Source organism: Punctularia strigosozonata (assembly GCF_000264995.1).
Source record: "Punctularia strigosozonata HHB-11173 SS5 unplaced genomic scaffold PUNSTscaffold_1, whole genome shotgun sequence".
Classification (NCBI taxonomy): domain Eukaryota; kingdom Fungi; phylum Basidiomycota; class Agaricomycetes; order Corticiales; family Punctulariaceae; genus Punctularia; species Punctularia strigosozonata.
The window spans coordinates 3081085-3105953 of NW_006767433.1; the positions used below are offsets into that span (position 1 = coordinate 3081085).

Here is a 24869-nt window from a genome sequence, read left to right on the forward strand (position 1 = left end):
CTCTATGATATCAGCGCTAGCTGCTGCCCTATGCATCAGGCCATGACAGCTCTGCCATCAAAGATATGTGATCACTTGCGCATACACCCAGCTTGGGTAGTCCCGGCTCGAGGCTGTCAGTGCTAGGAGACTGGAGATAGCCAGTAACCGTGCAAGACTGTTCACCATCTATGACCATAATGTAATCTAGACTGTCGTTCAGCGCACACTCGCCCAATCCTGCATCGCGCCATACCAAGAACTGTCTTCCAGTAATGGGTGTAGGATGTCCATTGCGGTTCGTAAAAGCCCTTCCTACCTTCAAGCCCATACCTCGAACCACAGGTAACGATGAATGAAGGGTTGATAGTCGCTTGCTGGCGTTGAGCTTCATCGTACGCGCTCCTAACCGGAGCACCACCTGCGAACTTCGCGAGCTCAGGGGTCGACAATAACCCATCGCCGGATACTGCCACTCGGGCATTCACGATTATCTTGTCGGGGTCTTTCTCCTGCCTTCCATCGTCGTTTTCGTTTTCGTTAACATCCTTGGGCGACACCGCTGTAGCCGCGCCTTCGTCATCTTCTGGGATTGCCTGGGATGATGTAATTGGTACGGATGGGTCAACGGAGACGTGCACAACACGAGAAGCTTCAAGCCGAGCCTCCTGAGCCGGGAGAACTGCATCGCCTACAAGCAGAGAATATGCGGGGTCGTCCGGCGAGAAATTAAAGTCTGCAGTGTGAAAGCGATGAACCCAATGCAAAGCCACGGTTGTCATCTGCAAATCACCTCCGCTGAGTATGCAAGGCCACGAGTCCGCTTTGAGCGCGGCACGGAACGCCAAGACCTCACGTTTCAGCACAACTACCTGCCTGAGGGCCGGAAAGAAGGCCGCCAGTGAGAGGTATTCCTGCTCATGGATGTGTAAACGCACCTCGCCCGTTCGTATGTGTAGCTGGATTTTTGACATGGAGTGAGCAAGGGAGATGATGTCAACTCAGCGGAACGTACGATGGGTGCCAAAACAAATGAGTAGTAGCGATGATAAGGCCTTGCCGATCACCTCTTCCGGTACGGGTCAGACCCACAAGATTCGCGATGTTCTTCGTCGTGAACGAACGGCCCTTTCTGGCTGATTCGGAATTTTGTTCTCGAACGTCCTGCTCGTCCAACAGTAGCAGTTTATGATCACGCAGGGAATACATGTCGGACTTGAAGGCGATCAAGCAGCCGTGTTTCTTTCCAGGCCCGGCTGCATAGTGGTGTGCATAGCCCGCCTTCTCCAAAACGGGGAGTATCTTCTCCAGGCGGTCGACTTCCTATCCTCCGCTTGATTCAGTTGCGGAACAATGAAAATGGTCAGCGTAACTACCTGCAGGCAAAGTATATCGGGGTCCCCGTACACAAGTTCATTATATGTCATGTGTTCCCGTTGAGCTGCTTTCAGACAATCACTCGTCGGGAACAACTCGCGACCTGACAGTGATCAGCACGTCGCTCAGGAGCTCACGAGTACGTGCGATTGCTCACGAATGAGGCATTGAGCCAGCAACTACGACGAAGTGCATCGTAAGTATCGCGGTGAAGACGACAAGCATCACCTACATTCCAAGTTTTGATTCGAACATGGCGTCTTTCGCTGGTATCACCTTTGGCCCGGGGTAGACTGACCCAATTTCTTTCAACGATACGACCACGGTGTGGATCAAAGAGAGTCTCAGTTCGTGCCTTCCTTTGGTCCGCTCGTTTGCGCTTGCGCTCGTCTGCAACCGCCAATTGGGCAGGCGTAAGTTCGTGCGGTCGCTTAGACATCACAAGATTTTGAAAAGCGAGTGTCGAGTAGGATCCGTAGTGCGGAGCCCTTTGGAAGCGAGGAAATCGTAGTTGTGCAATCTTGAGCTTGTTTCTGCAAACAGCCGGGCGTCGAGATCAGGAAGTCAGATATGAATAAGCGGTCAAGATTCAGTCGCTATATCATATATGTAGTGAAGTTCGCGTCCAACTGGATGTTCCGAATTTGGTTCACGTGCGCGTCCGTCTCTTTGCCCCTCACCGCGACGCCCACACATCTTTGGTGGCTTGCATGAACTGGTCGAGAAGCTGCCGAGGCTCTGTACGATTATTGTTGCCTCCAAAGCAGGCACACAGGCACCTGAGGCCGAAATTCCACCGTCCACTTAGCAGCGCACGTTTCTCACCTTTGCAGGCACGATCCTTCGCCACCCACGTCGCTCAAGAGATGGTCGCTCAACCAAACGACGCCCCTCTAGCCTTCGCCAACAACCCTCAAAGTTACGGAAACTTCGACCTTGTCAAACGAATCAAACTTACCTTCACCGATGTGGAAATATCTAAATGGAGAAGTAGAAAGACCGGACTCAGTGTAGTCCACATTGACTATGATGGTGCGCCATGATGCAGCAGGCCTGTAGCTCGACTGAACATTACTTCAGCGCCTATCGTTAACGGCTACTTCGTTGTTGCTACTGAAAGTGAGTGTACCATTCCGGATGTACGCTGCAGTCGTTTTCAGCGTGATCTGCATTCTCTAGTCTTCGATGACACTGGGTGCCCCCATACATTGGAACACCTGGTTTTCATGGGATCCCAGAAGTATCCTTACAAGGGTATCATAGACCATCTGGCAAATCGGGGCTTCTCCAATGGTACCAATGCATGGACGGATACTGATCACACGGCATATACCGTCAGCACTGCGGGAGATCAAGGTTTCCTTCAGCTCCTGCCTATCTATGTTGACCATATCCTATACCCTACGATGACAGATGCAGGATTCGTCACGGAGGTAGCTACTTTACGGCTCTTCAGCATAGTATCTGCTTATTGTATGGTCTACCATAGGTACATCACATCAACCCCAAGGGCGAGGACTCGGGTGTGGTTTATTCCGAGATGCAAGGGCGACAGAATACCGCAGGGGATCTCATGTCTCACCTGTATGTCATGTCCGTTCCGCAATGCCGATTTGCTAACATATTCCTCAGCAACCAGCAGTTGGTGAATCCCGTTGGGAGTGCTTACAGGAGCGAGACAGGAGGTCTGATGGAAGCACTGCGGAGACTTACTATTGACCAAAGTGTGCTTTCTGTTGTAGTATGTGTCTTTGGACCCCCACTAATCAACCTACAGTTCGTCAATATCACGGCAGCTATTACCTGCCACATAATCTGTCGCTTATTGTGACGGGGAAGCTCTCTGGTGGAACTGCCGGACTTCTCAAGAAGATACAGAACGAGGTTGAACCCAACATTGTCGCTCATGGTCAAGACCATGGGCTTCGCCCAGACAATTGGAAACGACCATTCCTTGAGACGGCGTCGGCGGCACGAACCCCATTCCAGGAGACAGTCAGCAGGACCATCGAGTTTCCGGAGAAGGATGAGAGTGTGGGCGAGCTCATCATATCGTTCATGGGTCCACCACCGAACGCATTTCTGGAGCGAAAGGTGTGTCAATGGCGTCTCGCGAGGCATTCATGGGCTTACTCATTCGTAATAGGCATTGGACATCCTGGGGACTTACCTGACTTCTTCCGCTGTCGCGCCGCTCAACAAGGAATACGTCGAGATTGAGAATCCATTCTGGTGTGTACTTCCCGTGTTTCCGATACGTTCGCACTAATGGTGGATTCAGCACGTATATATACTTTTCTGAAGACGTTAGAGCCACTCTCGTCGATCTACCAATCTACATAGGGTCCGTACCAACCGAATACCTCGACACCTTCGACCAGCAACTCAAAGAGAGCCTGCGGCGCATAGTAGATGAAGGAATTGACATGCCACGCATGGCTATGGTAATCAATCGGGATGAACGACAGGTGATTGACCCCCTATCCATTTCCCGGAGTGACTCATCCTGGTTGTGCAGCTTCGGAGCAGACTCGAGTCATCGAAAGGAGACACTTTCTCTATGACAATCATTAACGACTTCTTATACGGCCCAGAAGATGCCTCTGAGCTCGAAAGTTCCTTGGATGAGTTCACTCAACTCCAAGCCCTTCGTCAGTGGACTTCCAAGGAATGGACGGATATCCTGCAGAAGTACGGCCCGCTTCGAAGGGCACGATAGCGTGACGTTGACTCTTTGCAGGTATTACATAGACCCTCATTGCGTCGTCGTCCGTGGCAAGCCTTCAGCCAAGTTGGCGGATAAGCTTGAGAAGGATGAAAAGATTCGCGTTGCGGAACAGGTTAAGGAGCTGGGAGAAGCTGGCCTCGCAGCAGCGGCGGCAAAGCTGGAGGCAGCTAAATCAGAACATGATCGCCCAATCCCGAGCGACATTCTGACGTCCTTCCCTGTCCCGAACGTCAAGAGTATCTCGTGGATACCGGTGCAGAGCCTTCAGGAAGCAGGGAAAGGACGGGAGACGCGCCGGACGCCTGTCCCCAACGAAGAGCTAACGAAGCACGTACATGCACACGGATCTCCACTCCCATTCTTTGTTCAATATGATCATGTGAAGGTGAATAGAACTTTTCGATCCGGTAACATCGGCTGAAGCTATCTCGCAGTCGGACTTCGTCACCGTACATGCTCTATTCTCCCTCGAGAAGCTACCCAACCATCTGAGATTGTGAGTTGCCCTCAGTTTCGGTATGATATGTACGTCTCAGTTTTTGTCAGATACGTCTCTACATATTTGTCCTCGTTCTTCTCCTTACCGGTCAGACGTGCGTCGGGCGAATACCTAACCCATGAGCAGGTAATCAACCAACTCGATGATGAAACCGTATCGTACGAAGTTAGCCTGGGGATGTCAAATCAATTTACGGAGCTCCTTCGGATCAGTCTGAAGGTCGAAGTGGGCATGTATGATGCTGCTGTTGCATGGCTCAAGGATCTCCTTTATGGCAGCGAGTTCACGAAAGAAAGGTGTGGCCCGTCGTTGTCATGTATCACACAATAATATTTAATATTGTACGTTCCAGACTTCAAGTTGCTGTCGCCAAGATCCGCCAGTCACTCCCCGAACTGAAGCGTGACGGCAATACAGTATTAGGATCTGTGTCGGCAGCCATGCTCTATGACGAGAACTCGACATCTCGTGCCGGCGGAGTTCTGACGCAGATGGAGTTTATCCCCACTCTCAGCGAGCAACTAGAATCCCACACGAATAAGGTACTTGAAGCCTTTGAGCAAATCAGATCGTACGGTGCGCCTCCCTTGGGCAGATTACCTCAGCGACCACTATGCTAACTGCATGACGGGACAGTGACGGCACCCGCAGGAGTTCGTTTCTCGGTCACGGGCAATGTTCTGGGTATTGATAACCCTCGGAGCTCCTGGCAGAAGTACTTCGCTGATCGCTTACCGGTGCGCCATCTTCGTCCAACTATTGCTTGCGTGATCGTCTCATTTCAACTAGGAGAGTTCATTGGATGCTGTGCCCACTGCCTCCGATACGCTTAGCTCACTGGGTAAGAACCCATCGAGGAAGGTCCGTATAAAGATTACTTGTTACCATCAGCATACTCATTGTTGACGTTAGGCCGAAGTTCTCAGTCTGCCAACCATCGAAAGCTCTTATGTATGCCACACCTCGATCGGAATGCGCGGTTTCACGGATGTGCGCTACCCGGCGCTGCGCATCGCTTTGGAAGTCCTGAATGCGACCGAGAGCTACCTCTGGGTCAGTCTTTTATATGCGTCAAATCACGTAAATCGCTCAAGCGCGATATAGCGGTACATTCGAGGCTCTGGTTTAGCGTATGGAGCTTATGTTTCCAATGATCACGAAGCGGGTCTCCTGAGCTTCTCGCTCTATCGGGTAAATGTCATGAATCCGTCAGCCGTGTTCTTCACTCACGCTGGATTGGCTTTAGAGCTCCAACCCGATACAAGGTTTCCATGAGGCTGCCAAAGTAGTTCGCGGCCTTGTCGACGGCACTGTACGTGCCTCCTGCTTCCTCTCGGCATTTATTGATACTCCGCACAGATCGCATTCGATGAAACAGCACTTGATGCGGCCAAGAGCAGCATTGTCTACGGGATCACTAAGAACGTTTCGACAGCGGGACGAGCTGTTCGTTTTCATTCCAGTGCATTATCGATTTGTCATCTCATCGTCCACATTCAGGCGACCGTATCTTTCATCAACCAAGCTCTGAAAGGTGTCCCTCAAGATTACTATGTGGGTCTTCTCGATCAGCTACAAACAACGACGAAAGAACAAGTGCTCGCGACACTGAAGGAGTACTTCCTGCCACTCTTCGATCCATCGTCGTCGGTGGCAAGCATCGTGACTGGACCAGGCAGTGCAGATGAAATTGCAGAGAGTCTGACAAGCTTAGGCTTTGAGGTCAAGCAGCGGACACTAGAAGTTGATCCAGAGGAAATAGGAGATGGATCCGAATCAGATTCGGATTCCGAGAGCAGCAATACTTCGAGCAGCGAACAGTAATAAGAATTTCCGGCCTCCGGATTCATTATCTTGCATCGATTACAGTATACTAGGGCTAATCATACGGCATCGTGCTAGGCGGCGGGTGACTCCGCGATGACTTCAATCATATTCTCGTCGGCTTCACCAGGCTTCATTTCAACGTCACGAAGAAAATCGTTTTCCACAAGGAATCTGATGGCTTGTGACAGATTAGATACGGTCACACGAATTTCCGGAAGGAGGAGCTGTCGAGAGAGTCGCTTTCAATACTGCATAGTTTCGACAAGAAAAGCGGACTGACTTTACGTAGGAGCGACCTGCGGGGAGCGAAAGGATTTAAGGGAGGTTGCCTGGGTTTGTGCGGCCTAGGCTTCTTCACCGCAGGGACAGACTTCGTCCAGGGGGTTTGTTCTGGAGCATCGGCTGGACAATCGGGCGCTGAAGGCAGGCCACACCAGTCTCCTCGTGCTATGTCAAGGTCAAGCAGCAGAGGAGCCTTCGACGTCATGGATTCCGGCGCTTCATCGTCATCAGAGCTGCTGGAAATCTGATTTAAACAGTTCGCATCTTGCGCCGAGAGAAGTGGTTCAGGCGGTCTGGTCGCGGCTGGGAGTGCATGAGTCTGCAAGTAATTATGTGGGCGCGATAAACCACGCCCTCGACCCGTCTCCAAGCTCCGCCCGCGGGGCGCACCCCTTCCGCGGCTTGCCGGATCGGAAGACCAGGACGATCCATGCTGATTAAGGCGGCGTCTTTTGTGGCCCGCCAGACCTGCGTCGTCCGCGTCTATCTGTCCGCGAGCAACAGCTTCCTCGATCTTCCTGTTCTTCTCTTCTACTCTCGGAGTAGACGGCCAGCGTTTTTTCCTTTCAGCTATCCACTTCTCGAGAGTTTCAGGGTCACTCAGGTTCACGCTCGTGCCCTGGATGGGGATGGGTTTGCTGCGGCGCATGTTCAGTAAGGGCCGAATTCAAAATAAGGATCGAACAAACCCGATTAAACTGGGGTCGGCATCCCAATCCAGCTTTTTCTTGCGTCGATCAAATCCTAGGGGATATATAAGGTGCCTATCCATCTTGTGCACTTCAACACTCTTCTGGGAACCTGTGAAAGTGCAGTCCTTATAGTTGCAGCGGTGGTTACCTGGCTGGTACCAGCTGTTCCTCAACGGAGGCGGCGGTCGACTGGGCCCTCCTGCGGTTCGCGAAGAGAGTGACATCGGAGGAGCAGAGTAGCTGGGCAGTGAAGTCCAGGACGAGCTTCCCTGAGTCGGCTGCATATATGCCTGAGCATAATGAGACGAGTAGTAGCCTGCGGGATAAGCCTGAGCATCCGGGTAGGGGTTGCTTTGCGCTTCGTTCATCGTGTGCGCTGTCGCGGGAGGCGGTTGTATATTCCAGCTGTCATAGCTCGTTGATGTATTACTGACGAAATAAGGGGGCCTTGGCAAGGAGGGGGGAGGGCGAGGTAAACCTTGCTCGTGCATGTGGAGTGGAGTGGGCGAAGTCGGTTTTGCATAAATGCGCAACTTGGCGGACTTCGGATTCGGTTACCATTATGCCGTACCATACCACCCGCCACCCTATCACTTACCTGGCTTACTTGTCGGCGTAAAGCAAGCAAGCATACTTAATGTAGCCCCAAAGAGGTACTAGCGCTAGCATGATACGCTATGGAGATTCTTCTATACATACTTTTTATAGGTGAGGTGGTCGCATACGCACGTTGGCATGGAGCGCAATACGGCCAAGGTGAAAAACAGCGGGGAAGGGCGAGGGATCGTACGTGATATCTTGTCAACATGATGTCCGTGGCGGGAAGTTATATGTGACGATATCATCGGGACGATCATGTCCGTAGCTAAAACAGCGCGGAAAACGAGACGAGGATAACGGATGACGATAACGGATAAGGAAACGGTCGAGCATGTTGAGCACCGTCAGATCAAATCGCCAACACGGACTTCAGTCCGTCGAGGACGGGAACGACTTACGCCACGAACGATGGCGGTGTGGCGTCCTTCATTCGATATCCTGCTGTTGCTCCCTTCCTACCCGCCTCTCCTTTTCACTTTCGAGCTGATTGTAGAGCAAGAAAAGCGCCTTCTCATTGGCCTCCGGTGTGCCGACGATAGTGAACATCCGCTCGCCCGTCTCGTCATGAGGTGCCTTTGCAATGGATATCTTGGAGCCAGAGAGACGGCGAATCTCCGTGATCTTCGAGCCACCGCGACCGATGATGCAGCCGACCATGTCGGATGGTATGGAAATGTTTTGGGTGCGGAGGTTAGTAGGCTGGGGCGACGACGGGGCCTGTCGTGATGGCGAACCAGGAGAGCCAGGACGGCCGTTCGATTGACGGCTCCCACCGTAGCTGCCTCTGTTCTCCGAGTACCGCCTGCTGCTGCCCGAGCGTTCATCTCCAGCCCCTGGGTGGAACAGAACGGTGCCGAGACCACGCTCCCAGTCTTCGAGTAGAGACTTGCCAATATCGTCGACAGCCCGTTCTATGGCTTCGACGGATCCATGAACCTCCACGACTCTTTCGGTCGACTGCGGGAGCATGTCCTTCGAAGCAACCATCCGCGCCCCCGAGTTATCTTGAATTGCCTTGATTCTCGTCCCGCCCCGCCCGATAATCGTGCCCATGAGGTTGTGGGAGATCAAGAGACGTAAAGAGGTATGGGTAGAGGAGGATGCACTGATAGGAGACGTGGGGTTGGACGCGACCAACTGGGCGACAATGAGACCATACGCCTGAAGAATTGTTAGCACGAGCGCTGAGACGGGAATGTGTCAGAAGCTTCCTACCTTAGCTACACGATCGACGGAGCCGCTAATGGTGAGCACTCGGTCGTGCACGCCCGGCACGACCTTGCTGACGCCAGCCTTGACGCCAGTCTGATCGCGCAAATCAGCGACGTTTTTCCCGCCTTTGCCTATGATCACGCCAGCATCCTTCGTAGATACAAGTGCACGTAAAGTGAGAGTATCAGGGCCTGCTGGGGAACCTGAACGGGAGCGACCTGGCGAAGGAGAGACTACTGGAGACGCGTCAAAATTGACGCGTGATCGATGGGGGGAAACCTGCCTTCACGGTCGTCCACTTCAGACGGCATAGGATGGAGGTGATGAGAAGGAGGAGGGGGAGTGGAAAGGAGGAGGGGAGTGCGAGGATGCGGCGGAGGAGGAGGGAAAGGAAGGAGTGAAATGCGGGGACAGCAGGCTGGGAGAGGAGTCGGCGCTACGCTGACTTTTCCTCAAGCCGACTTTCGGCATCCACATGACTGCGCTCTTCATTTCAAAGGAGCGCCGCATATACTCATCGATGACTCGTTTGCGATATCGCGCACGGCAGCAAAGCGTATTACACGGGAACGGAACGCATCGGATTGCGGCGAAATGGCCCCAAGGCTCGCATGGAGGCATACAAGTAGTGGCATGGGCCTCATAGACATACTCTAGGAGACAGGAACCGAGCGGGACAGCACGACCTGACGCAATAACTAGTAGCCCAGGGCAGCAAGTTTTGGGAAAGAGGTCGAGGCTTCCTTGGTCGCGGTTTGGCGGAGCTTCACAGCAGCAACCTATCCGCACGTCAGCGATGTATGTGCCCATATCAAGGCACTCTTATTACCTTGCGCTCGTGGAAAGCCTGCGCCTTGATCTTCCTCTTCTCTTCCAAACGGTCCACGACGTCCTTGTATCCCCAGCCAACCTCATGAGACAGACGCTGAGTAACGGTTTCGTTAGCGTCAATAGCAATCATAGCTTGAAAATAGCAAGCCTCCTAACCTTAACCGTGCAATACTTCCTTCCAGGCTTCAACCTCAACACCCGCAAAGCTTCCGGAACGACCATCCGCTTCTTCCTGTCATAAGGAGGGGGGATGCCCTCGAAAAGCTTCAGGCGCTCGAGAGCCGCCGCACCGCGAGCAGTCTTGTGCGGAACCATGCCACGGATAGCCCGGAAGAGGATCTTGGACGGTGCCCTGTGATGGAAGGGACCGGACTTCTTCGGGTTCACGATGTGGCGCTTGTGAAGGAAGTTGTGGTAGCGCAACTGTGCATTTCGCGAGACACCGTCGTAAATCAACGTCAGATGGGTCCTTCATGTCCCTAGTTTGCATTCACCTTGTTGCGGAAGAAACTGCCAGAAATATTGATCTCTTCGCAGCGCACCACAACGATTTTCTGGCCATTGAGAATCTGCTTCGAGATTATCGAAGCCAGTCGACCCAGGAGGTGGCCCTTGCCATCAATGACGATGGGGGTCGACGAGAAGGTGGCCATGGCGAGTCTGACCCAACGACGCGTTAGCTGCCAGCGAACCAGGAGCTCCAGAACAACCAACCTGGGAATTAGGAGTCCGAAGAGTAAGATAGACACAGGATCGTTGAGTGACAAGTTGCCAGAACGGAGGAAGTTGCGCACCTTGAGGAGTTCGGGTCGTAGAGGTGAACGGCTCAATCGGGCAATGGAGGCTGCTGTACACGTGGGGTCAGTACTGCCTAGTTTTAACAGAAGGTTTGCCGCACAGCCGCAGTCACACTCAAGGCGCCTACTAAGTCCCTCGTGACCTCTCCTCATATCAATTTCTCGAATTGCTATGCTATAGCTCGGCGATGGTCTCCATCGATGGTATACTTAGGCATCACCCTGTGGTATTTGTCTTGAACAGCAGCGTTCTACGACATCGAGATGCTCGAACTGAGAACACACAGACAACAGCTACAGAAACATGAACGGGAGCCTGAACTGTACCAGGGACATGCAAGATATACTCGTACACTGTAACCTCAGGGAACCCAAGCTTAAAACTGCGACTCCAGGTTGTGAAACCAGTGTATAGAAGTTCAGCCACCGAAGTGGAACCTCCACTTGCCACCATGGAATTGACCCGCTAGGTCAACTGCCGTCGTGGATATGAGATCGATGCGCGCTCGAATCCACAGGATCTATACGCACCGACAAACAGATGGCCGGAATCAGGATACAATGCCTGACGGCTGGCATCGCCGCCGACCGCTCCGCAGTGCGCGCTTGTGACGTACAGCTTATCCAAGTTCGGCCCTACAACATCGTGGCAAAGGGACCCGTCAGCTGGCAGTCGTTTGTCAATTCGTTTACGCACCTCCGAATTCACAGGCTGTGATATTCAGCGCGGTGGGGAATACAATCTCGAAGTCTATCTTCCCGTCTTGGTTGAATCGGTTGATCCGGGAGGCACCCCACCTGATAGACGATGCCGATGAGTGGCTGAATGCATGCTGGATTGCGTGACTTACCGCGCGCTCCATATCCCGCCTTCACTATCAATGCATAGTCCATCTGGGTACGAGTTCTCTGGCAATCCTTCTGCCAGTGGGTCGATATGGACACGTCGGTTACTGATGTCTCCCGTGGACGAATCATAATCGTATGCGTGGATACGATTCACCAACGAATCCGTGAAGTACCTGTGAAGCGTTCAGCACCGTCTATGTCAAGCTTAGCCAGCCTACAATGTCTTCCCGTCGGGGCTCCAGCCTAGGCCGTTTGAATCCTGTGACATTACTATTGTCAGTGAAAGCGTTCGCTGACTATCACAACATGCATACCGTGAAGGGGCCTTCGTCGATCAACTTGCACGATAGATCGGTGGGATCGTATCTATACAGCTGACCAGGGATTTCCGGCGTCTTGGAGCAGACTGTGCCTGCAAAATAACGACCATTGACGTCGCATGCGCCGTCGTTGAACCTCGTATGCACCGCATACGCGGTTGGCAGTGGTTTGGCGAGATATGTGAGTCTACCATCCCCCTCAGCCAGAGCGAACCCTAATGCAGTGGTGCAGGCCAACTCAAACGGAGTGTCAGTACTTGGATGGACACGGCGTCAGTGCCTAGCGCTTACCCCGGGACCTTGCTTGCGGAGCGCTAGGGACGTGACTGGTACACCAAAGTCCTCGGTGACCAAGTCAAGGGTTTCGACGTTCAAATGAAACACCTTGAAAATGCCTGAGACACTTCCTTCATATTCCCGTGACGAGCGCACCTTGCGCTCCTCAATGTCAACAAAATGCAGCGTGCAAGTACGCGCATCGTACAATGGACCTGGTGAAAACGGACGTGGCAGCGTCAATCCAAGGGGTCCAAGCAATTGAAGGTTTGAGCACTAGCCTTCGCCTAGCATACATGCCGTCTGCAACAGAGGTTTTTCAACAATAATTTTGCTAGCCATCAGTCGTCGAGATTAGGACAACGAGGCCTGCAGAACAACCATGCTTTTATATGAGCTTGCGGGGCCGAGCAAGACAGGAAAGGTTCAAAGATGAAACATCTTGGAAATGCGGAGATTCGATCATGAAAGCCGGACAGGCCTTTGCCAAAACCGGCAGCGGGAAAGATATCGGACTCTCGCTAACTGCTGCTCGTTATCTCAGGCGCATTATGCAGACGGTCTCTTCGGGGGTTATTGCATGAATGAAAAGCCATTCGAGATCAGGCATGATAATTATGTGATGTAGCGCCAAGAAATATACGTTATGGCCTACGCTAATGAGCTGCATGGACGGAATCAGGTGCTCGTCGCGAAACGAGAACGGCTGACCGACTTCACCTTCTGGCGTCTTCGCGACGTAATCAATAGCTGAAGGAAGCTACAATGAGCGACTACTGGGGTGATTAGGATGAAGCGAAGCACACCTTGCTGAACAGTTAGAATTTCGTCGGCCTCCTCGTCGGGAATCTCGATGGAGAACTCCTGTGCAGGAGTTGTGTTAGAGCGTAGGTTAAGGCGCGAACGAGGAATGGGCTGGAGTAACATGCCTCTTCCACTGCCATTACCACCTCAACCGCATCGAGACTGTCGAGGCCGAGGTCGTTGGCAAATGACGAAGAAGCGGTCAACTGAAACGAGGTCTATCAGCACACGTTGCAAAGAGCCGAAGTGGAGCTACCTTCGCGGGGTCCACTTTCTCGATACCCTTCAGAACGTCGAGCACTCGCGTTTGAATTTCATCCTTTGAGAGGCCCGCTGCGGCGGCGAAGTGAGCGCGAGGAGGAACACGGCTTTGAATACGCGGCGCCGAGGCAATAGCAAAAGCCAAACGAGGGCGTGCGGGGGTACGAATAGCAAGTCGGAGGAATGACATGGCCTCGGTGGTAGACTCGTAGAGGAAGAGAACGAACGCGCTCGGAAAAGCCGTGACGTTGTCAGCGCGGTGATTCCCGGCACCTGAATCCCACGCATATTCTGCCTGGCTCCTCGACCTCAAGCTCTTGTTTTCGCCGCTGTACCACCACTCCCCGGTTCTCACCCTGGAGCTGGAGCTCACGGGTGATTTGCTCCGAGGACACCGGTCGATGAGCTCTCAGCAAACAGCGATGCCCTTATACTGGCCTTGTGTCGTCGGATACCCTGAGGCCGTACTGCGCTGCCGAGCCGCCCCTTATCGTTGGCAAGATGCCACGCAACGCTTCAATACTGGATCTGACGACATAACAACAACCTTATGCGCTAGTTGCAAAATTTTCTGCTTCTGTATCCTTAGACAAATGGGGTTGGACCACTCGCGAAGCCTGATTCAGATATGCATGCCCTGCTCCATGCACAGCGGATAGCTGGTTCAATACCGCGCTTCGTTGCTCATCGTGCCTACTTACCGGCGTCATCAAGTCAAATAGACTGAACCCCCGCCCCCCCCCCTTCCCCCGCTCCAATATACATCGCCTTTCAAAAAGAAAAAAGAAATAACCAGGGTATTGGAACGCCCACTCCGGACCAGCGCCACGTAAGAGCGCGGCGTGTTCGCATGGCGTATAACGATATGTCAGCAGGGATTGCAACTCATACGCCGGCAGGGATCTTTATCCGTATATCAGATCGACAGTTACGTCAGTTCTCCTATCATTCAAGACTCGGGCTGAGTCACCTCTTCCAGGCAACTTGAAGGCAACCTGATTCTCGTCGGTAGTGCGACCTTCGGGCTCCTGCGGACCTTATTTCCGCCTCTAGCTCAGTGATGCTAGACAGCCAATGAGCCGGCTGCTCCAGGTCTTATCAATTCACTCACGAAGGAATAATTAGCGCACAATGTTTGCCGCGCTCACACTTGATCCCACTAATGCACAAGAACCTCTCTCGTGTGCAGCCCCGCAAGCTTTGGTATCTCCTTGGGCCCTGCTATCTTGCGCTAGTCAGATTCTTAGCCCCAATCTAGCATTGTTCGTTGTTCTTGCTCTACCGTACATAGGCGCAGTGCCTCGCGTGGGGGAGATAGCCGACACCCTTTTGTGAAGACTGTCACCTATTATCCGCAGCTGAGCTTTTGGGTTTGGGTAGCCTGTGGACACGGCGGTTTCGGATACTCTTGCAAGGGCACGTGTAGTTTTGGAAATATCATCTCGAGTAAGCTGCGATGATGCTTATCTGTCCCGCAGTGCAGCTTGTGTTTATCGAGTTTTGTTATCATATGACCTTCATTTCATTCCGCAATGGACATCGTAAATGTGTATCTGAATCGTGCGAAAACCTCGACTGGGGCTCGCCAGGTTACGTCGAGCCACAGCCGCCAGAGTTATAAAAGACAAAACCCCATAAGATACCTCGAGTCAACGTTGTAAGCTCTGTGGCAGCTCCTGGAACCCTGCTTCTCGTTTCCACTCGTTTCACATTCACCCATAACGGGTCTCCTGGATTGGACACAATCGAGCGCCTACACAGCCACACCGCACTCGCGCACCACGTGCCACTTCTCCCTGCTGAGTACTGAGGCCTGAGGCTTGGAACCTGGTGTAACCTTCACAAGATGAAGCATGGTGTCGCCTTTCGAAAGTTCTCTCGGCCGACGGCACATAGAAATCTTATGCTGAGGTATCATGTCCATGCTCGCAGGTTCTTGTCTGTGCTGAGTGTCGCCCAGAAACCTGGTGACCTCGCTATTCGAGCACGAACAAATCAAGACCACTCTCCCAAAAGCCAGGGACACGGCGAGGCTGGCCGAAAAGGTTACTGTCCATACCATTGTATAATCTGCTAGCTCAATGCGTGTAGATCATCACCCTTGGCAAGAAGGGCGGACTGCCAGCGTACCGACGCGCTTCCGCATTTCTCCTAAAGCCACAACTTACTCCGAAACTTTTCACCGATTTCGCGAAGCGCTATGCCGAACGTCCTGGAGGTTACACTCGGATACACAAGTACGGCAACCGACCAGGGGACAACGCCCCAATGGCCGTCCTCGAACTCGTGGACAATCCGCGCGACCTGAAGTTTGCGATGACAGCGCGTGCAACCGGCTGGGAGCTCTTGGCCAGGACTATTGGTGAGAGGAAAAGGCAGGGGGATGGCATGTTAGGAGTGGTGAATGAGGGTGTCGGCGACTTGCAGCAGATTGTGGAAACAGAGAAGGACATCCCGTTCGGCAAGCAAGGCGGATTGCTCAAGGGGAAGACGAGATGGAACTTACAGAAGGCTTTACGCTTCCGAGACAAGACCGCGATCACCCAGTTCAGCCAGGAGGCGAAAGACTACACGGTATGTTCCGCTCCCGGCTGGATGCGAGCAACCTCAACTTACCGTCGACTGTTTGCTCGCTTGAACCAGGATTCTCTGCTTACTCGCCCGGTCAGCCAACTCACTCCGAAATCTGATTCTGAAGACGTTACGACCACCGACCCGACGGTTGGAGCCTTCAGAGATCTGCACATATCGGATATAGTCTCATGGGAGCAGGGAAAGAAAGATCGACTGTGGTTCGGTGGCGCTCCTCGAAAGGCGGGTGCTATTGCACCCGGCGAAACGGGACAAGTGCTTGAGCTGGCGAAGGGCGCACTCGCGCAGCCTCCGAAGTGGTTACGGAGGTCAAAGCTCGGCGTGGATACGCGACCGGTGTTTGATTGACGCAATACCGATTATGCTTGTACAGCTCCCTTGAGTACGCTTCAATTCCCCCCCTAATCTGCAATTTTCGTCCTCGGGTTCAAAATTTGGCGGCTGCTTCAAGGTCATCTGCATTCAACCAGTCGGCGCCGTCATTCAGCAACTCTCGCCAAACAGCGTCGCGGGCGTGGATTGGCCATCCAGGTGTGTCCCAGAACCTATGTGATGGCCATGAACATGAAACCGTGAGTGCCCAGGATGCAGAGGAGCGTACCTTGCCCGGATGCCTCGAACATGAGCATCGCCAACAAATCGCGTGATATTGGCGCGCTGCGCATCGCTGATGTTTCCGATGCCGCTCCAGCCTACAGCATCTTCGTAGTCGGTGCTGGCGACGGGAGACAAGGTAATATCCCAGGTCGTGTTCAGTGACGGGTCGGTAAGCTGGGTTAACGGCGCATCGAAGAAGTAATCGCGGGGTTCGAGTGCTTTCACCTGTTCCAGCGGCGAGTTGCCCGTGCCGACGACGACGAGAGCGGACGGTGTCAAGGTGCCATTGGTAAAAGTGGTCAGGAAGCCGGCTTGCCGCAGTGGTTCGAGCTCTTTGAGAACGAAGGGCAGTGTCCTGCAGAGGTTATACTATGAGATCAAAATTCTCAGTCGGGTGGAGATGACAAACTCGACACCGTCGGTCTTGATGTCCACTAAGAGCTGCAAAGGGGTGCTGCTTGATGTATCAAAGGGACCACTTAAGGGGAGAGGGGAGACGGCGTCAGTGGCGGGTGCATCTCCTGTTCTACGAGCAAGCATACTTGGGTCATGTTTGGTTCGCGACAGTGATTGGATTCATGCCTTGTATGATCTTGAGTAGAGGCTGGACGTAGAGTGACTGGAACGTTCGCGCAGGCGTGATAGCCTGCTGCTCATGGCCAATCTGCAAGATTTCCTGCAATAAAACATGGATCTAGCTCTCCTCCGTGATTTTGCTCACGAAAAGGGTCTCGTTTATGAGCCAAACGTCTGCTTCAACGCTGGCGACACCGAAGCTGAGGGCAGTCAGAACAGGAACGTCTCGCCAATCTGGGGGCCATATTAGCACACGCCGGAAGGCGAGGTGATCGAACGTGCAATCGTTGTGAGAATGTATGGCTTTGGGAACAATGTTCTGCGTGAATGCAGTCGGCCAGGTCAGAAGACTAGAGTTGCTATCCTCTAACAACGCAATCTGGGAGATGACACCAGGTTTCGCCAAGGCGTAGAGTCCCTTCAATAGCAATGTGGCCGCTGCGATGGTGAAGCGCATTTGGACTCGACGGTACGAGAGGAACTCGAGAGAGGATGGAATGAAGAGCGACTGCCATATAGCTCGCGGGACGACGCCTTATATGCACCTAGACATCCTGAACAGAAAAGAACACGTAGTTTCGATCAAACTGGAGACCTGTTCAGGCATTGGAAGCTTTCATCTGCGAAAGTGCGCACCAGTAGGCGCACGCACGTGGTCGTGTCCAGTTTGCAATGGTGTATAGAGAACGATACGTATACATTGGTTTTCAACTCTTCTTCACATTTCGCCCACAACTACATTCCAGTCTCAGGACCAATCCTTCACGCGCGTCAAAGTTGGACAACCTGGGGCGGGAGGAGATGAGAACCGAGTCTCCACGAACACCTTTTCTACTCCCGCGTCACGCTTGTCAAATCGCTGATAGAGCTCGACCATATCGTCAATCGGCACACGATGCGTGATGATACTGTGCAATTGCCAATGTCAGTACGAGCTCAAAATATAGAAACCTACGTACAATGCGGGGTCGAATTTTCCTGGCAGTATGTATTCGTTGAGAATTTCCTCCCAGTAAAGGTGTACCGGTGCCTGGCCATTGCCGATAAAACGAACACCCTTCTCCATCAGCGCGCCAATGTTGAACTGATTAGCAAAGCCGGCATAAGCGGCGATAATGCCGCAGCGTCCCATCTGGATGGACGGGCATGAGGGACTGCATCTACGAGGCCTGGAGAAGGATGCCACATACTTTGCGAACGGAAACGATCATCTCGTTAACGATCTCAGGAACATCGGTTTCAAGCATAAGAGCCTTTTGCACCTTGTGCATGAGGGTCTTCGGTTGGTGAAATGTGCCACAGTCGAGTGCTACGTCCAGTCCGCCGGGCACTAGCTCAAGGACCTTCGTCGGCACATCTTTATCCTTGCTGAAGTCGACGACTTCGATACCCAGCTTCTCTTTCGCGAAAGCAAGGCGTTCAGGGACACGGTCAATACCGATGACGCGGGAAGCACCCTTCAGCTGGGCCCATTTCGCAGCACACATACCAATGGGACCCAACCCCTGATCGAGGGTAAGTCGTGATAAGATCATGTAGGAGATAGTCATTCCACTTACCCATATACCCACGACGTCACCTTGCTTTACCCCAGTGTCGACGACGGCGTGATAGCTTGTAGGAAGAATGTCGGAGAGGTAAATGACCTTCTCGTCGGGGACATCGTCCGGAACAGGCAAAAGGTTAACGTTTCCTTTCGGTACCCTTCATCCAAGATTAAGTCCGTCGACGACTTGTCGCACTAGTAATAATGCTTACCGCACATACTCCGCTTGTCCTCCGGGGAAGCCACCGGTGAAGTGGGAGTACCCAAAGAAACCAGCGTCACGGTTTCCGTACATGTAGTTTTGTAGCCTATCGCAAAGATCAGCACGCTGCGCAGTATGAATTAAGTTGGTCACAAACGAGGAATTGTTGGTCCTATCGCAGAATGACGAGAGTTTCTGTTTGCAATAACCGCACTCTCCGCAGGCGATCTGGAACGACGCCACTACGCGCTGACCCACTTGCAAGTTGGTGACATTTGGCCCGACGCGATCGACCTTTCCCATGAACTCATGTCCCAGGATATCGCCCTTCTGTAAAGTCATGATTTCGCCATGATACAGGTGAAGGTCTGAGCCGCAGATGGTTGTGCCAGTCACTTGAACAATGACATCGTCCGGTTCGGTAATGTCAGGTATAGGTGCATCAACGACTGCTCCCAGATTAAGTACCACATCAGTGTTCAACTGAGGTTGATGACGAACGTCGGACGTCTTGAGTGCCGAACCAGGCAAGGGCCTTCATCCTCGAACCATCTTGTCTGTGCTTGTATTCAGGGTGGACGACCGTTTCCACGGGTCCCATGCGCTAAGCGTTATACATGTCAGCTACGCTGTATATGAAGCTACTGCCAAATGCCGCGCACATCCTGAAGGGCGTTTGCTGCAGCTTGCATGGCGTCGGACAAGAAGATATAAATCCCCACACTCACGTCGCAGTAGTTGGTTTATACAGCTGCTCTGGCTCATCATTGGCCCCGACCGCGGTATTCGGTGTACGTCGATGGAGCTGCGTATGACGCAGGATACGGCGAAGATATCTCTTGAGTCTGAACGAAGGTGGAGAAGGAGCGCAGGGGTGAGGTCATTGCGACACCCTCCTGCCACGTGCACGTACATACCGTGCTCGAGGACCGTCAATCAGCTAGCGATGAACAAATCAGCTCTAAAGCTGGGCTCTCATGGCAAAAACGTACGCCGGTTTCTTGTTGTTGCACTCGTTTATGGCAGAGTTTTGCTCATATTGTCGCATGCCAGTGTTCGGAGAGAACTCAGGGCACAATGGGTCACCCGGGCTTTCTGATCAATCTGGGCTGCCCCGCCGCCGTAAACGGCTCCGTGAACTGCGTTTGTACCGGGCACAAATCCATGGACCGAGAATAGACCGATGCGACAGCACGACCTCACCTTGTCACCTCGCTCACATGCAATTCTGGAGATGGTAAGGCGATTAAATACCTCGGAAGCTTTTTTCGCCAAGTCGCGACCAGCCCGCCCGTTTTGTCTTCGTCGCTATCACGGGCAGGAGGGTCCAGACGCTCAGCCTAAGAGGTCCTCAAGGGGGTATATGAACGTCCTCCTGACTCTCGATGCTTCGGTACGCAGGGGTTAACCTGACCGTTCGCTTCAATAGGAAATACACGGTCAGCTCAACATACCATATTGAGCTGTTCTGCGAAAGATCCAGGCTTCGCAATTTTGGGTCAAGAACGAGCTCTATACGGGTGCCGGCATCCAGATCGCATTCGATTTATGGGTGCGCGGCCCTGGAAGTGTCAAGCGACCTTTGTCACCGTAAAGATATACATGTTATCCCTCCTTACGACAGCGAACTGGCTCATCGTAGTGTGCAAACTCGAGGCTCATCATGGCGTGCAAACTCGAGGCATACGTGTCTTTACCGCCACGTTGAGAACACCTGCCCTTTGTCCTCGTGAATCAATGAACTTTCGGGTATTCGCGGTGTTCACCATCCGATCCCGTAGCAGCGCATTCCATGCAACCCATAAGTATCCATAGCGGTCGCCAAACTACGTTGTGATGTGTTAAGTTATGTAACCGTTGCAGAATGATATACATAATAAATGAAGTAGCTGCGACTATGCTGTAATGCGATTGTGATATATTGAATCGTGATAGTCCTAGATGAATGGATCGTATCCTATCAAACATAACCCGTAGCCCCGTGCAACGCACGCGGTAATGAATTTGGAGGCGCCGCGATGGCATGATTACTGTTTCCCAAGATTCCTTTGCCTGTGGCGAAAGCGGGCCCTCAAAAATTCGTCCACATACACATCGACGGCGCCATGACTCGATATAAAGTTCGGGGGTATCATCAAGAAAACCTGTACGTCAATCAATGGTGAGATAGGTGAATATTTGGCCAACCTGGAGGACCTACTGTCATTGTACAATGTACTGTGTTTGCACTATGCGTCATACCACATGCAAAACCGGACGTCCCGCCAGAGTCGATCGATGGTAAGCCCGTTGACGGGCGACTCCGGCAGCATCCGGCTGCTTTGCGATGCCGCAGGTGGAAACAGCTTGGAGACATCACAGTGCACGTCTCTCCACGTACGAGCGCTGTGAATCGCTGAGAATTTTGCATGGACATCGACCGATGTACATACGTGACGTTCGCTACCCTTGTCCTTGTCTTCAAGCAGTACCTATATACCGCCCCCGCATCCAACACCAGCGTCACTGTCTCGCCCGGTCGCAACAGCACAGCAGTGCCGGCCTGGTGGCCATAATCGCGCTGCAGCTGTACCGTAGCCGAGTCTCGTGTGTCGTTCGTGAAATCGAGGAGGACCTCGTAGCCCTGGGTGATGGCAGGCATTGTGTAGGGCACGAGAGCGGACCAGTCCGCAGAGGCCTAAGGCTGAAGAGGGCCAAACAAAGCAAATGAACGAGAGCGGGCGTAGAAGCACACGAGACGTTACGAGAGCGAAGCTTGCAGCAACAATAGGGCGTGACCGTGGTCGTTCCAAGTCGGGCCGCTGGGACGTGGTGGGGGAGGACAAAGTTCGTCTATAATGTTGTGGTGCTCCGGAGGAACCAAACAGGGCACGCTCTATCTTATGAGTAGGACACACTGTTGTTGATCGGGCCTGGTGTTGGCTAGTTTGGGGGCATTCGTCGAGTGGACCAGGTTGCCACGCCGTTCAAATATGGAGCCTTTATTGTTCTCTTCACTTAAGTCCCGGCGCAAGTCAAGTTCCCCGGAAGTACCGGTAAGATGCCTCACGTCGCACGCAAAGGAGGCAATACGAGACATTGCAGCGCAGAGACACCGCAGAGCAAGGCAAGCTCGCTACAGGGCAAGAGGCCATGCGCGAACAACGAGGCGCGGTGAGAGCAGACGGCGAAACGCACCGTGCGCACGCTCTTGCATCCCTTTGTGACCCATGCTCCGAGTTCTCTGCCCGCCTCGTGGCTTCGTATGCACGCCGTAACTTCATATTGTGCTCGTGGCCGTCCTATCACCGATGCATAGGGTAGCGTTGTGATAGATTGCCCTACCTTGTGAGGGAGAAGCACCTCATTTCCTGCCGTAGTCTCGCGGCCGGCCCCGGTTTCACGTCGGAGAATATTTTGATGGAATATTGACGATCGATGACCACCACCATCGCTTGTCAGTCTAGCCTTCTGTCGTTACCACCGGAATTACGCCTCCAAATCTACGAGACGTTCTTGGTGGACCATGTCCGAGTCGTTCGTAGGCAGCAGCCATCAAACAAGCACCTGCAACTGCTGGAAGTGTGTTCCACGACCAACCGCGAGGCCAGGGGTCTTCTTAGACGGTATGTCTCGCTGCACCGCGAGTTGCAGATCCGCCAATTCCTGGAGCGCGTGTCTGAGGGACATGCGAACGAAATCCGATGGGTCGATGTTGCGAACGACGCTCGAGTGGTCCGACTGGAACTGGACGTGAGTGCGCGCATGATATACTCGCTGGCAATCCTTCGGACGACTGAAGCGGCCTGCTGAAAACACACATATGTACAGACGGCACCTGTCTCATGGCTGTATCAGGCTTTATACAGGATTCCATCTATACGGCAGCTACGTGTCTTCGACTGTCGACAATGGTTTCCCGTCGACTTTCACGGTAAGCAGCGGTTTCGCTCCAGATTGCTCGCGATGCGGTTTCTGAAGGAATCGTGCAGGATCCGGTGGCCAGATATCGATTCGTTTCGAGGAAGCCATGTTCCCGTTGGCATCTCCGCGCTTGGTCTCGTACGAACTACATACGTCCGCAAACATCCATATAGAGGCCTTCCGCACAGTCGACCCTAGCGGACTCGTCTCTTTGCGCTTGTCGGGCTCATGCGTACTGGCACAGGGCACTACGTTCCCGAACCTTCGACATCTAACCCTATTCGGCATCAAGGGCAACTACTTCGATTTGCGTGCGCTAGAGACCGCGTTTTCCGGCTGCCAACTCGAGTCATTTTCCTATACCCAAGATCGCTTGGGATTCGAAATGCGCGATCACATGCTTGATGGATTGGTCCATAGCGTCGGACGGTCCCTTCGCAAGCTTGTCCTCCTAGGCTGCAGCCGCATTACGACCCGGGCCCTGGCTGACTGCTTACGAGCGACTTCGCTGCTCCGATACTTAGCCTTGTCCCTCGTCGTCGTGCACGAGCTGTCTCACCAGTTCGTCTTCGTGCTCCCCGACAGTTTAGAGGTGCTGAAGATACAGCTCGCCAACTCATGGTACACCGTCTCCAAGATCAACGAGGAGCGCGGCGTTTGTGATGCCTTGGAGCTCCGACTGGTGCATCACCTTCCGCAACTGAAGCACTTGGCCTTGAGCTTGCAGAATACTCTCTTACAAGAAGGCGGACGCCGAGGACGCTGGTTAGAGGTCGCGAAGGCTCGTCATATTACGTTGAAGTTCGGTGCATGGGAAGAAGACGAAGAAATCTGAACGCGGTGTTAGCTGGATCAGCGTCTTGGCCTGATATTGTTCCCAAACCACTCCACAAGGCAAGATAATGGTCTATACACTTCCACCATGCAACGTATTTATCGCATATGCATAACGCTTGCGACGAATTCTGTGTACATCATTCGAGGTATGCATACATCAGGGCTCAGAACTTCAGGGTGATTCACACTCATATAGTGGTTTCCAGCGGGTAGCTGGCAAGAGGTCGAGATATGTAGTTCGACGTCCTCCGCGGGAGTCCCTCCTCCCCACTTCCGAGAACCAGGCGGTATTATGACGTGAATCGGGTATACATGTACAAGAGGGAAAATTCATGGTATCATGCAAGGGCATATCCAAGGACTCAATCATATGCTTCGTCAAGAATCGTTGTCACTTGGGAGATAACAAAACCATTCATCACATAATCAGGCCAATATGCCATCGAAGATCTGTTCACCAAAGACCCAGGAAAGGGCGGTTCCTGAAGTCGACAGCGAGATCCACGCAAACCATGTCTTCTTCATCTTTAGTATAACCGCGGACGTTGACCCGGAAAAGTGCTATGGTGCCGTAAGTGACCTGAGAGCGCGGAAGAAAGCTGATGCCCACCATTTGGAATCTCGTTTGGAAGAGTAACGGTCTGCTCAACAATATGCTGTCCTTCCTCCACGGGGCACTGAATTGAGGCGTTGGCGTTCCTACTGCGTAGAAAGTGAGGATTGGGGGCATCGTGAGCAACACGTGAACTTACGCCTCTTCGCATACATCGAAACGCTTCTGTAGTAGCTTGACTAAGCCAAGCTTTACAGTGACATCGGCGTAGGCTCCATCCTAGCACCGAGCTCAGTCGTATGATTCGGCAGTAAGCTCGCGTGCGGACCAACCTCGATAACATCACTCGCAGTGCCAATAACCTTGACCGTGAGGTCCTTTCCTTTCTCCGGAGGATCAGGAGAGACTTCAATGGATTCGATTTGTATTACGTCGGTGGGAAGGCCTGCAGTCCTTCAGTAAATACTATGCAGGCCATCCGACGGGGTCTTATCTCATACCGCAGTCGGTGTAGCTCCAGCCAGATTTCGTTTCGACGGGAGCCAAAGCCTCCTGCTTGGCCGGCGTAGCTCGGGCTATTCCAGCGAGGAGTAGAGAGTACAACGCAAGCAGGGCAAGTCGGGTCATGGTGGTCCAGAGCTTACGTTGGTCGTCCCTCCAGCGCCTGAGGCGAACGACGTCAACGCGAGTCACAGTCACGTTTTGGCATACCATCTCTTCACTTCAAAC

The 24869-nt window shown here is 52.9% G+C and overlaps 11 protein-coding genes across 11 annotated transcripts; 3 read left to right on the forward strand and 8 right to left on the reverse strand.

Annotated features, from left to right (window-relative positions):
• Positions 1–14: 14 nt before the first annotated feature.
• PUNSTDRAFT_95861 (Endonuclease/exonuclease/phosphatase) lies at positions 15–1833 on the reverse strand. The gene is made up of 9 exons (XM_007379056.1): positions 1589–1833; positions 1514–1535; positions 1356–1459; positions 991–1302; positions 918–934; positions 773–855; positions 540–715; positions 236–491; positions 15–186 (listed from the first exon to the last, which is right to left on the reverse strand). Exons 1-9 carry the CDS (start codon positions 1793–1795, stop codon positions 29–31), a joined length of 1335 nt encoding a protein of 444 aa, XP_007379118.1. The 5' UTR covers positions 1796–1833; the 3' UTR covers positions 15–28.
• A 380-nt stretch (positions 1834–2213) lies between these two features.
• PUNSTDRAFT_49027 (uncharacterized protein) lies at positions 2214–7724 on the forward strand. The gene is made up of 22 exons (XM_007379057.1): positions 2214–2388; positions 2437–2475; positions 2536–2789; positions 2846–2940; positions 2989–3080; positions 3134–3450; positions 3503–3588; positions 3638–3824; positions 3875–4047; positions 4097–4469; positions 4519–4580; positions 4631–4879; positions 4936–5159; positions 5220–5320; positions 5373–5444; positions 5496–5636; positions 5688–5774; positions 5830–5895; positions 5943–6029; positions 6084–6634; positions 6691–7330; positions 7382–7724. Exons 1-20 carry the CDS (start codon positions 2223–2225, stop codon positions 6405–6407), a joined length of 3195 nt encoding a protein of 1064 aa, XP_007379119.1. The 5' UTR covers positions 2214–2222; the 3' UTR covers positions 6408–6634; positions 6691–7330; positions 7382–7724.
• Positions 7725–7861: 137 nt separating this feature from the next.
• PUNSTDRAFT_95868 (uncharacterized protein) lies at positions 7862–9563 on the reverse strand. The gene is made up of 3 exons (XM_007379058.1): positions 9480–9563; positions 9200–9429; positions 7862–9145 (listed from the first exon to the last, which is right to left on the reverse strand). Exons 1-3 carry the CDS (start codon positions 9505–9507, stop codon positions 8411–8413), a joined length of 993 nt encoding a protein of 330 aa, XP_007379120.1. The 5' UTR covers positions 9508–9563; the 3' UTR covers positions 7862–8410.
• Positions 9564–9762: 199 nt separating this feature from the next.
• Positions 9763–10680, reverse strand: PUNSTDRAFT_80367 (ribosomal protein L16a; the record flags this gene model as incomplete). The annotated part of the gene is made up of 4 exons (XM_007379059.1): positions 9763–9975; positions 10026–10121; positions 10184–10450; positions 10522–10680. 4 exons carry the CDS (start codon positions 10678–10680, stop codon positions 9895–9897), a joined length of 603 nt encoding a protein of 200 aa, XP_007379121.1. The 3' UTR covers positions 9763–9894.
• Positions 10681–11243: 563 nt separating this feature from the next.
• On the reverse strand, positions 11244–12611 carry PUNSTDRAFT_110331 (uncharacterized protein; the record flags this gene model as incomplete). The annotated part of the gene is made up of 9 exons (XM_007379060.1): positions 11244–11299; positions 11356–11460; positions 11522–11622; positions 11676–11846; positions 11892–11932; positions 11988–12230; positions 12285–12377; positions 12426–12484; positions 12551–12611. The coding sequence occupies 9 exons, from the start codon at positions 12609–12611 to the stop codon at positions 11244–11246; spliced, it is 930 nt and encodes a 309-aa protein (XP_007379122.1).
• Positions 12612–12839: 228 nt separating this feature from the next.
• On the reverse strand, positions 12840–13557 carry PUNSTDRAFT_95873 (acyl carrier protein). Its single transcript, XM_007379061.1, has 5 exons — positions 13330–13557; positions 13175–13279; positions 13076–13133; positions 12990–13019; positions 12840–12933 (listed from the first exon to the last, which is right to left on the reverse strand). The coding sequence occupies exons 1-5, from the start codon at positions 13522–13524 to the stop codon at positions 12926–12928; spliced, it is 396 nt and encodes a 131-aa protein (XP_007379123.1). The 5' UTR covers positions 13525–13557; the 3' UTR covers positions 12840–12925.
• Positions 13558–15176: 1619 nt separating this feature from the next.
• Positions 15177–17025, forward strand: PUNSTDRAFT_80372 (ribosomal protein L17). The gene is made up of 5 exons (XM_007379062.1): positions 15177–15245; positions 15295–15379; positions 15426–15908; positions 15978–16471; positions 16528–17025. Exons 1-4 carry the CDS (start codon positions 15181–15183, stop codon positions 16272–16274), a joined length of 930 nt encoding a protein of 309 aa, XP_007379124.1. The 5' UTR covers positions 15177–15180; the 3' UTR covers positions 16275–16471; positions 16528–17025.
• Positions 17026–17761: 736 nt separating this feature from the next.
• On the reverse strand, positions 17762–19539 carry PUNSTDRAFT_80376 (GroES-like protein; the record flags this gene model as incomplete). Its single annotated transcript, XM_007379063.1, has 8 exons — positions 17762–18007; positions 18059–18231; positions 18290–18604; positions 18659–18803; positions 18858–18953; positions 19005–19296; positions 19349–19451; positions 19510–19539. The coding sequence occupies 8 exons, from the start codon at positions 19537–19539 to the stop codon at positions 17848–17850; spliced, it is 1314 nt and encodes a 437-aa protein (XP_007379125.1). The 3' UTR covers positions 17762–17847.
• A 1215-nt stretch (positions 19540–20754) lies between these two features.
• On the reverse strand, positions 20755–21612 carry PUNSTDRAFT_95882 (uncharacterized protein). Its single transcript, XM_007379064.1, has 3 exons — positions 21280–21612; positions 21048–21232; positions 20755–20991 (listed from the first exon to the last, which is right to left on the reverse strand). Exons 1-2 carry the CDS (start codon positions 21486–21488, stop codon positions 21076–21078), a joined length of 366 nt encoding a protein of 121 aa, XP_007379126.1. The 5' UTR covers positions 21489–21612; the 3' UTR covers positions 20755–20991; positions 21048–21075.
• Positions 21613–22264: 652 nt separating this feature from the next.
• On the forward strand, positions 22265–23585 carry PUNSTDRAFT_129845 (uncharacterized protein; the record flags this gene model as incomplete). The annotated part of the gene is made up of 3 exons (XM_007379065.1): positions 22265–22579; positions 22658–22760; positions 22819–23585. 3 exons carry the CDS (start codon positions 22265–22267, stop codon positions 23583–23585), a joined length of 1185 nt encoding a protein of 394 aa, XP_007379127.1.
• On the reverse strand, positions 23060–24774 carry PUNSTDRAFT_80380 (uncharacterized protein). Its single transcript, XM_007379066.1, has 6 exons — positions 24641–24774; positions 24473–24585; positions 24340–24419; positions 24198–24289; positions 23784–24148; positions 23060–23733 (listed from the first exon to the last, which is right to left on the reverse strand). The coding sequence occupies exons 1-5, from the start codon at positions 24765–24767 to the stop codon at positions 24042–24044; spliced, it is 519 nt and encodes a 172-aa protein (XP_007379128.1). The 5' UTR covers positions 24768–24774; the 3' UTR covers positions 23060–23733; positions 23784–24041.
• Positions 24775–24869: the final 95 nt, after the last annotated feature.